The sequence below is a fragment of the Perna viridis genome, chromosome 2, assembly GCF_037379345.1.
Source record: "Perna viridis isolate PV_CMFRI_1.1 ecotype Kerala chromosome 2, ASM3737934v1, whole genome shotgun sequence".
NCBI classification, from domain to species: domain Eukaryota; kingdom Metazoa; phylum Mollusca; class Bivalvia; order Mytilida; family Mytilidae; genus Perna; species Perna viridis.
The window spans coordinates 44,502,460-44,522,725 of NC_142446.1; the positions used below are offsets into that span (position 1 = coordinate 44,502,460).

The 20,266-nt window shown below is 32.4% G+C and overlaps 1 protein-coding gene across 1 annotated transcript; it reads right to left on the minus strand.

The window, feature by feature from the left end:
- Nucleotides 1-1,384: 1,384 nt before the first annotated feature.
- On the minus strand, nt 1,385-18,873 carry LOC148625270 (uncharacterized). Its single transcript, XM_088568727.1, has 8 exons — nt 18,749-18,873; nt 13,092-13,351; nt 12,348-12,761; nt 10,933-10,961; nt 10,204-10,281; nt 8,617-8,674; nt 8,015-8,077; nt 1,385-6,003 (listed from the first exon to the last, which is right to left on the minus strand). Exons 1-8 carry the CDS (start codon nt 18,783-18,785, stop codon nt 5,947-5,949), a joined length of 996 nt encoding a protein of 331 aa, XP_088424853.1. The 5' UTR covers nt 18,786-18,873; the 3' UTR covers nt 1,385-5,946.
- Between the last annotated feature and the right edge of the window lie 1,393 nt (nt 18,874-20,266).

Sequence of the window (20,266 nt, forward strand, 5' to 3'; positions counted from 1 at the left end):
AGCCTACACTTTGGATTTTGAAGAAAAATGAACTTAACCTGCATATTATGGTTCTTAAAAACTGTGCAAAATTTTAAAACAATTCATATGTCCAATCTCAAGTTATCATTTGGGAACTGACGGGACGGGCAGACAAGCAGACATGGACTAACATTTAACATTATGCAGGGTATCACTTTTGGTCATTTTTCTCTGTTGTGTCAAACAGATTTATTTCAGGACTTAGGTGATTAAGATAATCAAAGCACCGAATGTGCTGAAACTCGGAAGCCGCTTGGCATGCAACCTGCAAGATAGGTTCCCGATGGTTATTTTTTAAGCAATGTGCTAGAGTGCCGGTCATGACATAGACTAAGGTTTGAGAACATTTTGGTGTTGAACCCACATTTCCCTTGCAATCTGCGGCAAAACAAAACAAAGATGTACACAAATAACATGAAAATAAGATTATTGCATTTGTTTATGTTCTTAAGACCTTAAACTTGAAAAAAAGGAAGCTGATGATGTTGAATATGACGCTTCTTGATAAAATGATTTTGATTATAATACCATTCACGGGGCATAGTTAAAATCCAACACCACCCAAAGAGAGATTAAATTGTATTGGCTTTTTGAACTTTTGGTCTCAGTATCGTATTTATTTTCCCATAGACTTCTATAGTGAAGTGCATATTTTCAGGATTTTTAAAAAAATATGTAAATTGATTCAATAAAACTTTCACTTATGTAGCATTTCTAAGGACATGTGAAAAATAATTTCCCGCGAAGAAATTAGGGTGAGTCCACAAAGATCGGACAGAAAAGTAGTCTTGAACTATAAATAGCAATTTTCCATACTTTCACTTTCGTTTTGCACTCATCAAACCAACCTTTTCAGTGGAACATTTTTATGTTATTATGTTAGATCTTCTTTTAAAAAAGTTCTTCATCTTACAGTGTGATGTTTGCTCTATTTTATGTGTCATTGTTCATATCCTTTGACAAAACATTAGTTTGTAGAGAGGCAAAAAGAAAATGCACTATATTTTAATAGCATCCATGTTTTGACATACACCCACTCAGGGATATGCAATACGATACTGGTACCTTTTGGCTTCTTTGAAATTACTACACGGCCAAGCGCAAGAAATAGTTTGGCATCTCGATTTACCAGTTGGACAATATTTAGTTGAAAATTAACACTTAAAATGTTTGAAATATCACTCAGTTGAGATATTGGTGATATATTTAAAATTTAAGAGAATCACGCATTAATTTGATTAAAGCATTTCCGTCTGTGAAGTTATCTGCCGGAAGCCTTTTGTCATTCTTATACTTACTATACTCGAAGCCACTGACGTGACTTCCAAGGAAAAGGGATTCAATTCTCAATAATTAACTACCCTTCAAATTAAAAAGTCAATTTAATCATATGTATCTCCCCCCAAAAAACAGTACAGTATATGGAACATAAGAAATTATATTGCAAATGTTTTACTAGTCAACAATCCATTTTTCGAAGTACAAAGAAGTGAGATGGATATTGCTGTCCCATTTGATTACAACAAGTTTACAAACTCTTTATTTGGAATAGGATTCTCCTATAATAAACACTGAATAATCAGATGATCAATTGGAATTTGTGAATAACTAAAACATGATGAAGTGTGGAAGATCACACAGATTTAACAAGTGCACAGAAATCATTCTGCACAAGAATAAATTTTAAGCAGTCTTGGCATAAGTATTTATATTTTGGTTATTCACAACATAATTAAAATTTTTTACATAGGTAACATTCAATAAATACATTGCTGTTGCTATAATAATGAACAAATCTCTAATTTATTCCATATCACTATATATAGTAACAAAAAAAAGGAAGACTCACTACCAACATTAATGTTCATGTAAGTACAAACAAACAAAAATCTAAGTGCTGTTATTGATTACTGTGAAAATTGTAACAAGAACAAACTTTCAAAGATTGCACAATTTAAAATGAAACATCATACATTGTCTATTCTATATTATTATTATTTAAAAAAATTGTTTTTTCCTAGTACATAGGAACTGAATGTCAATCTTTATTACAGATTCCTGAAATATTGACTGTAATCAATATTTAAACAGTTTCCAATTAACTTTACATACATTTACATTTTACATTTTGTTCCATTTCATCTTTTTTCCATCTTTTTTCCAATTTTTTTGTGTTAATTTGCATTTGCAATGAAAAACTATTTTAACTGAGTGTTTATCATACACTGTAATTATACTCAAATAAAACCAAATATATTCAGATTAAGATAATAATTAGAATTTTCAAAACTAGACACTTTTATCAATTTGAATTTTCCCGCCAATTCTACTTGGTTACAATCACTACTCTTAACTTCCTGATAATTATTTTTAAAATCATAAAACATTAATGATAGGATAACAAATTTGACTGACAAGTCTGTAAAAAGGAACATGCTTAAACATTTAATATATCATGACCCATTTTGAAAGAGCTAAATTCCCATCAGGAATTTTATTACTAAACATCTTTCAAGGCCAGAACGGAGTCCCTCAAATCTTCATTTGGATTGAAGACTAGAGCTTAAATTTATTTTGCTTAAATGATGGGTTATATTGTGCTGAAACATATTTACTGTTAATAAAAGAGGTTTTGAATGATATGAGAAGGATTTAATTTGTACTATATTTTTATGTAGAGTTCAGAAGTAGTAGGGAAGTTCCAAACATAGACTGGTGACATAAGTTGTTTTTTTTATCCTGAAGGATCAAAAACCCAAATATTTATAGTTCCCATACAATTAAATGATCTGCTTTTTATAAAAAAAAAAAAAAAGCAAGAATAATATCTATTGTAATACGGAAAATAAGAGGCTCCCAAGAGCCTGAATCGCTCACCTGGTTTAATTTTGTCTTTCAGTGGCAATAAATTTAACATGTTGTCTAACAATTTTGATTCAAGAAGACATTGTTAGGACTTATAAGGATCATTACATGACCTAACAGATAGAAATGAAAATTTGACCACAGATAGATCTAATCATGTTGATCACTTTTACCCCATGTCAAAATTTGAATCAGAACTGTTTTGGAGATATGAAATCGAAAATCTACAGTCTGACCCCTATGTTCTATTTTTGGTAATGGAGGCCATTTTATTTATGCATAAAAAATCTAAGAAGAACTTCTGTGCAAAATACCCCAAGGACATTCATACCAACTTTGGTTCCAATTGGCCAAGTAGTGTCAGACAGTCAGAGGAGATGATTTTTAAAAGAAATAACATTAAAAATTGCAAAAAAGGGCAATTGGCTTAACAGATTAAAATGAAAATTTGACCACAGATAGAGCTCATCATGCTGAACACTTCTACCCTGACAGAATTTGGCTAAACATTAGTTTTTGAGATATATGCGAAAAAATAGCCTGACCCCTATGTTCTATTTGTAGAAACAGCTGCCATGTTTTTTGATGGATCAAAAATCTAAACATATATTTTGTGCAAGATACCCCAAGGAACATTCATACAAAGTTTGGTTCAAATTGGTTGAGTGGGACCAGAGGAAACATTTTTGACAGAAACATTAAAAATAGCAAAAAACATAAAAAAGGGCATTAACTCCTAAATGGCTTGACAGATTAATATGAAAATTTGACCACAGATAGATTTCATCATGCTGAACTCTTTAATCCACATCAGAATTTGGCTAAACCTATCGGTTTTGGAGATATATGCGAAAAACTACAGTCTGATCCCTATGTTCTATTTTTAGTGACTTCCGCCATGTTTTTTGATGAATCAAAAATCTAAACACAACTTTTCTGCAAAATACCATAAGGAACAGCTGTACAAAATTTCATATAATTCCTCTCAGTAGTTTCAGAGGAGGAGATTTTTTAAAAATTGTTAATGGACGACGACGACGAACGCCAAGTGATGGCAATAGCTCACATGGCCTTTGGCCATGTGAGCTAAAAATGGCACCTTATATAGCTTACTATCTATTGTGAACAGATTATATACCAAATTAATAAAAAAATCAATACTAATAAAACAAAAAAAATACTTGCACTATGTTTGTCATGAAGATAAACATAAATTTTCTATTTAAAAAGGCATTCTAATCTCACTCATTTTGTAGGTTCTTCTAAAACAGAGGCTTTGAAGATCAATAGGTTCTTACACGAGTCTCAATTAAGGATCTGGGATTTCTTACAAGTGTGTGAGAAATTCTATCTTTTAATAGTGGAGCCCAACAGAACAATTGAAAAGACAGAATTTCTCAACACGAGTAGAAGAAATCCCAGATCTTCAATAGATGACAACGTATTTCTTCCTTTTTAGGTGTGGAATTACAATACAAGTCAGAGAAAATTGCATAAAACAAGTGTCGTATTACTGGGTGTCAATTAACAACATGCAATTAACAGTAATCACCCGGTAAAATCCCTTATATAGTAATTAATTCATAAGTTTTTGTAAAATTTTAATACCAGTAAATATACAATCATTGTCATACACAGATGTAGACCTGCGTAAAAAAGTTGGATTAATTCACTAATCCTCTGAACTTTGCTGGACAACTTAAACTTAGCATGTTGTGATAGTCAATTGTACCCATGACAGACACAGTCGCTTGCACCTGTCTGCTATGGACCGTTTGTCATAGAAGATAAATGGAATCAGAAGAATGACAAATCTTTCAATGATTTTTTTTTTACACATAGAATAGGAATCGACTTCATAAACCAGTATGTAGTTGAGAACAACCATTGACATTTAATAGAAAAATCTTCAAAATCATAATGAAAATTGTTTTTGGTCATTTTATTCAAGGCCATTACTATTTATAAACCATACTACGGTCAGTACCTTAGATTTCATAAACAACACATAATATCATACAAACATAAAACAAATAATTTTAAGAGCACCTTATCTAAAATAAAACTCCTTGCTAACATTTTGTCAAAAAGTAGGGTATATTTGACACAATACTCCATGTGTGTGCACAAGTAGTGCAACTTACATATATTCCTTCTTGGATTTTTGTCTATATACTAGCCTTTTAATAAGCACGATACACATGGTATGCTTATATGTATCATTCTATTTTTTTTTTAAGTTACATATCTCAAAAACAAAAATTAAAATATGAAGGGAATATTCCATTCATTAAGATGAACATTCTATAGAGCTGCAACTAGACACCTGAACCACAAACAATATGTACTGTGATACTGGGGACAATTGACGATATGTATCACGATACACAAAATGAACAAATACCCAGACAATGGTGGCTCTAGTCCCATGCCAGTTTCCATTTTTTTTCCATTAAGCCCACCTATATGAATAATAAGTAACCCAGAACATAAGTTTCACACACAACGTAAAATCAAAGGTATTTTTCCAAACTGAATATTTAACGATGAATTATGTTTTAACAAATGATACTGCACATTTTTTTTACTTTCTAAAAAAAATCAACATTGCCAGTATCGTAAGTGGCCTCACTAGTATTGTATATCATATTGTTGAGCAAAATACTGTGATATATTTTAGTACCGTATATCATTGCTCTCCTAACATTCTACCACAAAGAAAGTATTAAAAGACCTTTTTAGTTATTGTACTGCAAATACACATATGGCCAAGCAGAGACATACAATTATAAATCCATCAAAATAGGAGCATATAAAAATGAAGTCAAGAGTAACTAACAATGAATCATGACCGATTCACATTTATCAAAACAAAGAAAAAGTGTAAGAAATACAAAAAATTAACTCAGAGATCATCTGTATCATTTATCTAACACTAGCATTAAGTATAGTTCCTTCCACAACCATTTAATTATATCATGTATCTGTTTCTATCTGCCCAATCCATTCAATAACAATCAAACTTTAATCAAAACATTTAAGTACTGCCATGAGTATCCCTCAGAAAAATACCTTCCTTCCCTCTTGTTTGAATCTTTCACTGAGACTTAATCCAGTCTGAAATAGATATGTGAAATAGATTGGTAACAAAATAAAGATATACTTTAAACTGATAATATGAGGCAGGTTTAATCTGTAAGAGGACAAAGTTCCAAGGTGTCAATGTCGACCAATGTTCTAGTAGACTTGGGACCACTTTTCTGTTCACATACAAAACTAGTTAACACTAGATTTAGTTTTTTTTTTTCTCATTATGAACTATTCTGTCATATTTTCTGCACTAAATCCATAAATCCCAGAAAACTTCCCTGCATGTAAGTTCCTGTCAGACTGAAATAAAGCTCTCAGTACTTATATTGTTATATTTTTATTCGTATTTATTACCCTTATAAAGACATGAAATAAATAATCTTTGGTAGGCCTATTTCCATTTCTGCAAAATAGTATTAGTGGGGCTCTAATATAAATGAATATTAGTAATGAACTGTGGTGTACAGGTGAAGATTAAAGATATTTTATTTCATAATTAGAGACCTCAGACATCCTCTTCAATACTCATAATATATTGCATTTAAAATATCCAAGATAACATTTTTATTATATTCCAACAAAGCTTGGGGAGTTTATAAAAATTACACACATAGGAATATAATTATTGTCATAGAACTGCAAAGGCAGATAATCAATATTTTTCTGCAATTGAAGTAGGGAGCATTTTTCTTTGTGAAAATGCTCACAGTAGTTCTGTCTTTAAATCAACATTCAATTTTATAACAGGTTAACATTAAGTCCAGCTACGCAATCTGGAGTTTCAGAAACCTGATATCTATGTATAATCATATGAAGAGAAGAAGTGTTCCACTTTAGAAGTACAGTGGATTCCGCTTAATTGCATAGCGTATTTGCCAGTAAAAATTATGCAAATAACCGGGCTATTCTTATAACCGAAATTACGATTTTACCGGAAGTTTGAGTTCAGGTAAGACAGCGATACTGTGGATCAACCAGGGATATCACAGTTCAACATTTCTGATCTGGTATTTAATTGTTATAGACCTTCTCATTGTATTGTTCTTTTATCAATAAATAATAATATATATTGTGTTTGTCTTGTTTATTGACCTTCTTTACGATGTGTGTATTTATAAGAAAAACCACGTGTTTCTCATCTATAAATAGTCAAGTAATTTCCAGACCTTTCTATGAAAGAAAATCCCATATTTCATATTTCAGCCTGGATTCAGTGTAATATTCATCATTGTTTGCAGTTTGTGGGCTTTTGAAATGGTCTGTGTGTTTTTATTCCTCTGTTCAATCACCATGGTACACTGATAGTTGTGTATTTTACGTGTCATTGACCTCGATATATTCCTATGAAGTGTGGATAGAATGGGGCACCTTAGGGTAGTTGAATTTCATTAGACATTGTACTGAATGAATGACTTTTAATTTTCGTATGATATTTATGCCTAGTAACCAAAGCTCACTCAAAACTGTTCAGCTCATTAAAGAAAATTAAATTTACATTGATAATCATTTGTAGTCGGAAGAATTTAAATTGGGACAAAAAATACCCCAAGCCGAACCCCAAGCCGCATCATAAGGTGATGGTTGGCGTGTCGTCAGAAGTCATTGTTCACCTAGGTGCTTGTTTATTTAATGTAATTAGAAATCATTTATATTGTCTTTTATGTCCATTATGTTTTTAATCCATTATTAACACCTCCTAATCGATGATAATCTAGTTTTTACAACAATAAATATGATTGACATATTTATGACCCGAAGGCTTAAAATAGAATTTGGGAAAACCTGTCTTTACCTGGATGAGGCAAAATTCTCTATGCAATAAACCGAAATGCACCTCCAAGGCCTATGCAAATAAGCGATTTTTTCCCTAATAGAATAATAGGAAATGGTTTTGTGCAGGAGAAAATTATGCTAATAACCGAAATATGCAATAAAGCGATACGTGATTAAGTGGAGTCAACTGTACATCAAACTAAATTATGAAATTCCTAGAACAAAAATGTCTTCCATAGAAATTCAAATTACTCCTAAAACTTACAGATGGCTGGGCAAATATCTGTTTATCCATCCTATACTCTACAGAATGTGTTGGCTTCAATTCCTGTAATACATTAAATATTATGTGGTGATTTTATAGTTAAAAGACCAATGTTAAAGCATCCTACAAAAAATTTAAAAAAATGAAATTTACACAAAGCCATGTCGTACATTTGCAAACTTACACTTATAATACATGAAATACAATCTACAACAACACATTTAAAATATTTTTTTTTAAAGAAATGTGGATGTTTAAAATTAGAAATCAATGAAAAAATGAGGCACAAATCTGACATAAAATAGGAACATAAATTAGAAGAGGGAGCAATCTTTTTTGGGAGATTCTATTTCAACTGAAAATAACATTACATGGAACACCATTAACCACACATCCAATCCTAAAATTCAGTTGTTTCCACAGTAATTTACTGCAATATTTTATCTACCACACATCCTCTCAAAAAGTTATTTTCACAGTAATTAACTGCAATATTATAAGATACATGTTTCTAAACTGAAAATATTTCAATTGTTTGTAATTTGGATTTTGACAGATGTGCAAAATTATATGTTTTAATTTATATTTGCATCAATCTTTACCTGTATTTGTTTTCTTAAGGTGGGTAATCTTTTTAATCTCTGTCTGTTTCTCTTGCCTCTGTGTAAAGAATATGAGAAAACATACTAATATCTTTTTAAAAATTCTATAATTCTTTAAAATTCATATTTGTTTATTATCCTTCGCAAAAAAAAAGCTGTAAACTTTAAATTACTACAGTTCCTTCAGATCGTGGTGATTTTGTGTTATTGCAAGTTGACAGAACTACAAGAAAAAACAAGAATTCTGTGAGCTATAGCTCACTAATGTTATCCCCACATTCAACCATGATATCAGGAACATAAACGAAGTCACTGATAAACAGGATGTTGTGGTCTAATTTTTCCCAAAATTGAACCCACCAAATGGTATACCTACAGTAAGATTGTGTTTATATAGATGCTGTAATGAGCAGTTGCTGAGAAAAGTCTGAGAAAAATTAATTAAAAAAATAAATAAAACTTAATCCTTTGTAAGCAGGAAGTTGTACTAAAATTTTTCTGAAAAAGAATCCCACCATATGGCATGCTTACATCAGGATGTGTTAAAATATCAAGCATCTGTAATGAGTAATTGCTGAGAAAAATGGGACAAACATTTCAACTTGCAAAAATATACAATAAAAAAATAAACAAAATCTTTGGTAAACAGGCAATTGTAAACAACAATATTGCATACATACAGGAAGAATGTTTTCAATTTCACTGTGACAAGTAGTTGCAGAGAAAATTGTGACAAAAAAAGTGTTACAGAAACACAGACAAAGGTAAACCAGTATACCCCCTTATCCTTGTAGCGGGGAAATATTTACAACTGTAAAATTTTCGCTATCACAGAATTGGACTTTCCACAATATCATAAGTCAAATCCCAGCTATCTAATAAAATGCTTCAAAAGACGCAGCTTGATACAACCACAGAAGTCAAACCTTTCAAATAGATTGGGCTAGTGGAACACAAGATCCAAGCTACTGGGTAGAAACACCTACAAAATGTATGAATTCGGTAACGACTAGAACAAGTTCATTACATGTCTGGACCTGCATCACATCATATATTAGTCAGTAAATACGTGTCATCAACAAGTATATAAACACTAAGCAAGTTTATAGTGTGGGTTACAAATTTTCTAAACCAATGCATTTATAATAGCATGTACTGCTGAGAAATGGCAATGTGTAACATGCTAAAAATGTAGGGGGAAAAAATCTCAAATTTACCTGTAATAGGAGGTGTACACCTTCAATATGCAAATAAACACAATGCAAAGTATGAATAATATTTTTCATATCAATATGTTTTAAAAATACTTTTTGAATTACTGATTGCACAAGATAGGTTCAACATGTACCATTCACCACATAAAGTGACAAAAAAAAAAAAAAAGAAGGTTAATTTCAACATGTAGGAAAAGGCACAGGAGCTACATTTCATGCTGCACTCCATAACTATCATTGTACCAAATATTTATTTAAAATCCATCAGGTTTTTAGTCATTGTATAATGTGTGGATAAACAGACATTGGTGTGTCATGATATGTCTATCACAGGATGGGATTATAGACTAAAGAGAAAATGGCATAACATTACCTATTTGAAGGTGGTGATCTATTCTGGACATTTACTGTGAGTATGGCTTCATCATCTACTACGTTTGACTGTCTCCATCTGAAACAAACAGTATTTAGTAATTGACAGTTTTATTGCAGTCACACATGTATTAACAAGCAATGCTATAAAGCCTACTTTTATCAAACAAGACAGATCTTTGTTAGTTTTCAGATTCAAATATAGTTTACTGATCTACATGTATGTGATTAAGTAGAAATGACATTTTTTAAAGTTTTAATGCAATGAAACCTACTAAATATATTCTAACACTTTTTGTTGTTACATGTATTAAAATATGCATTATTTATTAGACACTTGTTTTACCCTGTATTATAATTACTTCATGTATAACACATTGGTTCAAACTATCACAGGTCGGAGGTCAGGGACCCTCAATTTTTTATGCATAACTTCAGTAGAAAGGCGGATGGTGCAGTCAGTGTCTCAAAATCATTACTTTCATGAAAAATTTTGCTATCAATTAATGACCCCAGAAAGCCAAAAGTGAGTACTAAGACAAAATATAAATCAAAAACGTGTTTAAAAATTTTGACTAATTGATAGTCTTTTCCAAAAAAAAAAAAACCAAAAACTTTTGCAAAAGGAGGATACAAAATACATTTCTATAGAAGAAACTGTTAAACCAAAGTAAAGATAATTACTTGCTTATATTCAATATATATTAAACTTTCATGGTCAAATAAATACCTTCTTCGTTTCACTGGTGGCTGGTCACTCTGTAAATAAACAGTAACCATCATATATTCAACATATTTAAACAAGATGAAGAACAACATTATTAATGATTTCAACATATACATTAAAACATGTACCGGTACTTGTACTGAGTTGTAGTTGCTTAGTACAGAATCTTTGAAAATTTCTCCACAGTAATAGTCATGGAAGTTGTAAGATAAAACAAGTAAAAATTAAGGTCTTTTTAGGGTAGTTTAACATCTTATTACAGGCATTTCATGCATTTCTGGATAAGAATATTTTGACTAATCAAACAAACCCTGTTATGTTTTAGTCCTTTATCCCAGCTGGATTTTTAACTTTCTAACAGTCCAAATAAAAGCCCAATACAGATTATAGAAACTAATATAAGGCACCTTCATTTTGTACCTCATAAGTTTAACATAAAATTTGTTCAATCAGCAATTTAAAAAAATAAGGAATTCATTTAACAATGCAGAAATTGTAGTTTTCATAAAGGTCTTCCCAACTGGTCAATTTCATAGAAAAATACACATCAATTTATATTCGCTTCTGTTCAAACCATGTACGACAGATCATGAGCTTTTTTGGAGAGTATCTTGCAATGACTTGAATAACCAATGCTGGGTAAAACATTCTATACATTTATTGAATATAAAATATTTATTACATATATTTTAAAAATGAGCAATATTGGATGTTTTAGGTTTTGATTGATTGATTATGTTTAAATGCCATGCAAAAAGTATGGCTGATATTTCATGCGTTACAGTGCAAGAACAATTGACCAATCGGGCACACCCTCTCTGTACTAGTCCGACATTTTGGCCAGATCTTTATTGTGCTAGCTTACAGAAGCAACATCCCCTAGGTAAGCATGTAACTCCACTTGGACACATTATTCTGCCTCCAAGTCAACCAATTATCACTTTTCCCTTCAAATACCACAGATGACAGAGAAGCAGTAACTTTCAATTTTAAAGTCTTTTAGACTTGGCTATGGATTAAACTCATGACTTCCTGCACTTGAGGTAAGGACACTTCCCAGAGATCGCAGAGGCAGTATTATCTGCTAGGTAACATCCTAAATATTTACCAGCTCGATGAAACTTCAATGAAAGTTTCATTGTTCACACTGGTTAAGGAGTAGTTCTCATGGCATGTAATAGCACATAATTTGTCTTCCTCTCCTATCAAAATTATAAGACAAAGCATCTTAACAAATTCCTGATACAGAGCTGTCATACATAATTTTCATTAACAAGCACAGTTTTAGTTATCAGATAGACAAGAATCACCTCCGTCCTGAAAATCATAAGATCTATTCTTCACCAGTATGCACATTTTTGTAAACTCAAAGTCTCCTGTAACTAGAACATGTGGAGTATTTTACATGAATTATTTACCATAACTGAAGTATTTAGACTATTTCTTCTTTTATTCCCAGCCATTGCTTGTCCTTGTTGAGCATTTATCTTTTGTAGTGTTTGTCTAGCTTGTCTAAGAGCTTTGAGTGCTTGAGTCTTCTTCTTTGATAAACTCATATTATTGGTAAGGTTTTGTCTCCTAATCCCACCTCTTTGTATACTCCCTCTTCCCCTGCCTCTTCCAATACCACCTTGTCCCCTGCTTTGATATTGTCTGTTATCATGTTCATAGAATGTCTGCCTATTTTGTTGAGCTTGTCTATTTTGTCCCTGAAAGCCTTGATTTTGTCTTTTTTGAATTTGTTTGATATTTAGTCCTTGTTTATTCTGTTGCTGGCCCTGTCTGTTTTGTCTAAAAATTTTTTGGTTCCCTCGTTGTTTTCCAGGACTTCTCTACAGAAAAAAATCATGGATATCTCTAAGATGTTTTAAACCTTCGAGGTTGACAAATAAAACAAAGATGGAAGTAATATTATCTAAAAAAAAAAAACTCAACAGCAAAGTCTGCAATGCATGTACATTTTGTACATGTAAAGAACTTGAAAAAGCAGACAACAGTCAGATCTGATACCTACCAGTCCGTATATGTATACAAATGTGCATTTGAAAAGAAATGTTCAAATCTATCTGCAGTCAATAAATTGTCGTCAAAAGATAAACTTCCATTGTTTTCTTCTTTTTTTTTTTTTCGTTTTAAATTAAGATTTTCTTAATATAGTAAACCTGTTGTCTGTTTAGAGGACTAATCCCTCCAGCCTGTTGAAATGCATTTTGACCAAACTTTCTTCTTTTGTTTTTCTGAATACCACCACCTCTTGTCCCTCTCAATCCATCTCCTTTGCCACCCCGTGTCTGTCTTCCACCACGACCTTGACGACCTCCTCCTCTTACTTGTCTACCACCTCTACGACCTTGACCTTGTCGACCTCCCCGACCCTGCTGTCCTCCACCTTGTCTCTTTTTGTTTAATTTTATGATATCATCTACATAACACAACAGCACATGTAAGAAATTCAAAATCTTAAATCATATTAACATTTAATTGAAAACACATCTATAAGGAACATAACTCATAAGGCTGTCGAGAACCTGAATCGCTTACCTCGTTTAATAGCTTAAAAAAGCTATACATGCAAAACTTAAAAATGGTCAAACACCTTTGACCAATTTTGCACAGATGCAGGGATCTTCATGGATCAAAATGAACACATGGCTCAATCTCCGGTTGGACAAATCGTCTGTGTAGCGCATGTCCTTTCACGCAAAAATAAATTGCCAAAGAAAGTATCATAAATAAAGATGAAGGAGACATATTGAATAGCACAAGCTTCAACATAGAAATTAATTATCAACAATGGTAAATCTTTCTGTCTGTACTGTCTAACTCAATTAAACCAAGGTAAAGCTTTCTCTTCCCTAGGATTGACCATAGGTCCACAGCTCTAGAGAAAATAAAATCACTGGTAGGTGTGGTTATTTTGTTGATACATGTACCATTAAAAAAGTTCTTTATAATTTAACCACAAGAACATAGACATCAGATGACCTTTTCGTCCAAATCTGTGTCATTAAACAATATTTTGGGAGCTTTGAGAGCTTTTGGGAGTCAATCCATCACCCTTTCGAAAACGTTCAGCAAATTAGATTGCTTTTCTGTGTCAGATAAATGCTGAAATCACTAAGACATTGTTGTATAAATTTAAGATCGTCTTCCCCCTCTCCAATCTTTTTCAAATTTAATTCAAATCTTGATACTCTCTATATTTTATTAAATGAAACGTTATCAAATTTTTTTCATTAAAACAAAAAACAGTAAAAATCATTAAGCTTTTTTTAATCTGATTGATTTTGCCGACGGTGATAATCGTGAATTTGACCAAACCGATTTGTTTACACGCGTGTTTCACTCCCTGACACATCAACCCAGCAGAAATTACCAATCAAAACACTGTATTACTGTTATTACTGTTAGAATAAACACATGCACCAACCATATGATTTACGGCAGGTATAGGTGATTTAATAAGCAGGAGTAATTGGGAAATACATTGCAGATTTGTAATGTGTAAGGCAAGGAAAGTACATGTAACACATGGTGCAGTGCCATGAAAAAAGAGGTAATGAAGAAAACTGAAGGTGATATTTGTCATGAAACTGAACAGTTAAACATTAATCATTATTCTACTTAAGTTATAACTAAATAACATGCTAAAAGTGCAAAAAAATCATTAAAAAATGCAATAAACAGATTTTTCCCAAGTTTGCACCAATCATAAATTTTTATGAGTCATACTTTTACATATATGTTTTTTGATTTACATACACTCCTTGAAATGTTCATGTTTCCCATTTTAACGTTCGTGCATCATTTATTGTGCGTTTACACATCATTTTGCATTCGTTTAAATGAACAATAACGCACGATAAAAGCATTCGTTTATTTTTGTATTTTGATTCTTTCTTTGATTCATCTATTCTTTTTATATTTTTTGCTATCATTAATTTATAAATTTTCATTTGTTCTATTTTCTGATTTTCCTTCCATCATTTTTGCTTACATTATTATTTTTCATCAAAAACTCTCAGAATGGTGAATATATTTTTTTCTGAAATCTGCATCAAAAATTGATATTGGAATACTGAACATTTAATCAATTTATATTAATCATTAATCTGCTTTCATCTCTAAATAATAGGCAAAAACGTCAAAAATGACACATTCAAGGGCCAAACAAAAATATATATGGTGCAACCCCTGTTCTATTTTCAGTAATAGCGAACATGGTTTCAGGTGAGGAACCATGGTGGATATAATTTTGGGAGTAGACATGCCAAGGATGATGGTCACCAAGTTTGATCAAATTCTGTTCAGTTGTTTCAGAGGAGAAGACATATAAAGAAAAGTTAACGACTGACGATGATGATGATATACGCGAAGTGATGAGAAAAGCTCACATGGCCTTTCTAAGATTGTTTTTAGATTCTGAAAGCCTAGAAATGCTCTTACTATCTACAAAAGGAAAATTAGTGTCAATTATGATCTTCTTGGAAGGCCAACAACGTTTCAGACGATACCAGTTTTCTTTTTTTTAGTAGGGCTATATAATTACGAAACAAATCCGGATTTCTCAATTTGGAATAACATCTATATGGTTTTATACACACTCCAAATTTTTATGGTCCGAAATGTCTTGAGGTTGAATTTCTGGCATAGGTAAAACAAATGGTACCAAAAAATGTGGAACGACATTAAAAATTTCTTTTATTCCATTTAGTCACAATTGATTTCAATTTTATTTTGTTTTGATTAATTAAGAATCAAATTGTTTCATTTTGACTCACTTTTATTGATTATATTTGTTTCGTTTTGTTTCAATATTGTTTTGCAATTTTTAAGTACCCAAGAATTATGGCTAACACTGACTACATCATTTTTGTAAACAATTGGGCACCACCCTGCAGACTGAACAACCCTATCTTGGAAAAAGCTATGATTCGTATTTAAATTAATCACAGTCCTTTCATTAAGAGCCGGTACCCAGTACTTTTACCCGGCTATGGTAGCGTCTGGTACCAGCAGAATAAAATAAAAGCCAAAAAAAGAAAATCATGAGGAAAAATCTAGTAAATAGATATCTAAGATCATTCCGTCTGTAGATTACAAGTATGTCTCCAAAATCGCGATCTTTAATATTCATTATTGTTTACATAATTGGTGTCTTCGTCAAGGTCCGTGTCGCAATCTTATCGGTGTAGTGTCAATTTATAGAAAACATGTGGTGACTTAGCAATCACCGATTATTTTGTGCAGAACAAAAAGCTAAACACAGGTGAAGATTCTATGAAAATGTGTAAAAAAAAATGCTGTTCATATATGGAATTGCCCCATACCCGTCATTTTCCCGATATTTGTTGTGATTTATGCAGACGAGTGCAGGAATTTTTAGTGTTGACAGCGAGTCAACACGTGAAACAAACTTTTACATAATATGATTTAAGGGATGACCATTCGATTCGTCAAGGATGGGGAGTTTTGGTAAAAATGTTCTGGCAACCCTGAGTTTGAAAAGAACTTGTCTGAACTTTGCACACGAGAATATAAAAGATATTGGATCCGAGATTCAACACTGCTATAGATAATAATAGAAAATAAATACATTGTAATGTTTTGTTCCTATGCTTTCATTTGCATGTGCTAGTGTTTTCAAATTTTGTAACAAGTAAGTAAAAGCCTAAGAACAAAATATGACATTTATCAAAATTTCATATAAAATGGCATAGTATTAAACAGTCAACAAATTTTATCAAAATTAGTCTAGAAATGGATCTGGTGGGAATCATGGGGAGCTCCTGGTTTTCAGGGTTTTGAGACTAAATCAGTTATGATTCATCATATAAAACTTAAAGTAAAAACCAAATATTGATGCTTTTTCTGGGTAGGGTCTAAAATGTGTAACCCTACCCTACATGTGTAAGTATTAGAAAATTATACAGTGCTTGCCTTTAGCCACTAGCCCAAAGCCTGGGGCTAATAAAAATCAACTTGGGCAAGTGAAATGATAATGTACATTTCTTGTTTCTGGCTAGTTAAATCCTATACAGTCCTCTATTATTCGGGCTAGTTGTTGAGAATTTTGAAGGAATGGACTGAGTATAACCATTTCCTTGACTAGAAATGAATTGAAACAGGCTTTTGCACACCTCATGCAATTTTCAGTTATTAACATACCCTAATAGCGAGCAATGCGAAGCGGTGTGAGCTCTACGGTTATTACATGTACTATATAAATTTCCCTTTAGGTTCCCCAATATACTAATGAAAAAAAGTCATGTCACAGACTCTTTTCGACTCTTTCTCTATTCTTCTTTTTTAATTATTCAAAGAAGTGAATATGATGTCCCACTGTCACTATTGTCAAGAACCTACCCTGCCTTGGAAAAAAAATAACTCTGATCATATTATAAATATCAAAGCATAGCTTTTCTAAGATAGGAAAGACAATCATTTTCTTGTTTGCAATTTGCAGCTGTTGACTGAATTGTGTTTACCTCACATTATATGTGTAAAATGTTCCCACCATCCGTGGAGAACTGTAATATTTCAGGTATCTGTACAGACCTGAGCGGCCAAAACTGAAATAGATGTTGCTAGAAATGCCCTTAAGGGATAAAAATGTGAAGTATTGTGAAGTGCTATAAAGTTATCGACCATTTTAAGAGCGAGGGGAAAGGGGGTATGGGATTGGAATTTTGGAGAGAAAAAAATTTCAAGTTATTCATTTATTGAAAAAAAAATCTCCCATTAATTAACAAGACCGATTTTCAAATAAAAATATTGATTTTGCTTGCTACTGAAATATAAATAAAAATATTGCTCTTGTGCAAAGAGCAAAAATTTTCATCTGGGTCGACCCCATCCTCCCTTGGTTACTCTTTCCTAAATCAGGGTTTTGAGTCCACCCTCGCTCCCTCAAACCCCTGACATCACTCATTCATATTTAGCGGGTATCATCCAGCCAAATCTGATTGGTTGCTTCTCCGGGTGCGAAGCATCAATGAAAATTGATTTAACATAAAATGTCTGTGGAAAGGTAAACAATAATAATATGAGGTAATGGACGATCCGATATAGTAACTGACAGTTGTATGATGTCACAAATAATGCAATATGAGCAAAAATGATAACTGTAGATTCTGTTTAGAGTCTTTACTGAAAAAAAATGACATTATGTGTAGCCATTTTGTAGGTTATATTGAAGAGTTTCTATTACGAGTGACTTAATTGGATTTTGGATCCGGGTTAAATTTGAGTAACTCACTAGATGGCCCTGAATGATACCCGCTAAATATGAATGATATCAGGGGTTTGAGGGTGCAAGGGTGGACTCAAAACCCTGACTTGGGAGGATGGGTCGACCCCCCTCTTGAAATGTCCTTTGTTTTGTTTTTAAGAGTCTTGCACATACAGTATATATATGGTAATGCTCACTGTGCTCGCTGATTTCTGCAATGCCTTTTCCATATTAATGAATATTTTAACAAAATATTACTTGGGTACAGCCACAGGTAAGTTGATACGAATTATAGGTTACATATTGCAGATCCTTACCATTTTTTAAGGCTTTTTCTTGCCATACGTATAAAAAGACCAACTGATAATACAACCATTTATCCTACCTACGGGAGCGTATGAATACTAGAAACAAGTGCTTGTTAGGGTTACGTGATCGAACTTGTTCGTTACCGTTAAGTTTTACTTATAGTCTTAGGTTCGTGCATGTTATGAACTGTGGTAATCAGATTAATAGAAACGGAATGTTACGAGAATAATACGCATATTGGTAAGGTTTTATCAGGTAAACGTTCAACAAAATATTTACCAAGAGACATATCAACTTTCTGGTCCGCAGTTGCCATTTTTACCGTATTTACACGTTTGCTGATGAAGCTGTGTTGATTTCAATATGGCGCGTTCAATCAACTAAAAACCAAAAACAGCTATGTAGTGTAAGACGATAACGGACTGTGACATAACAGCTGTTGCTGCAAGTTTTATGGTGGTAATGATTTGCCAAAGGCTACATCTGTATAATGTAAACTACTAGGATCAATTTTAAAGGAAGATAGGACTATAGAACGATCTTTTATACCTATTGATCTATAGTCCAAAACATAAGCTCGGGCAAAAACACAGACACTCTTGGCAAAAAATGAATGGAAAACTAGTAAACACCATAATACATTTTTTTACAAACAAATACGCAGATGATTTTTGATTACCATTTAAGTTATTATTCTATTGTGTCATTGTTTCCGTATTAGTTAACTGCATGTTGACTGTTTATTTTACTTTTGTCTATTTTTTGTTTTTATCTTTGCTAAACTCTTCGTTGCTATACTGATTAATAATAAAACCAGAGGCCTATAATTAATAACAGGTCTATGGTAAAAGCAAGATCATAGATAGAACGAGGGACAGAAAATGCATATTTTTTTAACTAAGACTAGATATATAAAAATAAACAGACAAAACACCAAACAAATAGCCAGATTAACGTACAGAATAAACAAATAACATCTAATGATTAAATGAGTTACCCGGACTCCACTAAAAAACAGTTAGTATGGAACAGGTGCTCCGGTATGGCAAATGTTCTCTGCTTTTCTAGTAACACTTCCGCTGAACTGTTCATTTGATGTCAAATCAGGGCGTATTAAGAAGGTAATGTGGAGTCATTTTTCACAAAACAGGAAGACTTTGTCTTTGACACAATGGTTTTCTAATCAAATGCAATGTATTTTAGTGTATCTTCGTGTCTGAGTGTTCCATCTGTGATTCTGCGTATAAAATTATATCAAAGAGTAATCAAGGGAACCAAGGTTATAGCGGATTGCGGACATCGAATACGCATTTTCAGAGAGACGCGTCCAATTACACCCACCTAACATATAAAGCTGATTTTCATCAATTAAGATCGAAGATCAGAATTGATATAGCTGTCGTCAGAGCCTATAGATTTGTAAACCCTGTAAGCATCTGCGATTATCTCTTATACCACCACCAAAAAAAAGTTCCATTTGCATACCCCGTGAACTTAATAATGTTCAAATGAAGAAAGTAAGGTCCCCGACCCTTTGTATGTATTTTTAATATATCCTATGTTATTTACATCAATAAATAAACCCATTAAACAACCTTTTCAGCGAACTTATATATGGTGATAAAATTGGTTTGAATTAACGACAATCTAATTAACCCGAATATTCCAGTCGATATAGATTCGTTCTCTACGATCACTCCTCGATAGTAGAAGAGAAACAGATACGATGATGATGGGGGTTTTTACGGTCTTGACTATCCTTACGGATCTCGCACGATCGCCCCTTACGGGGATTCT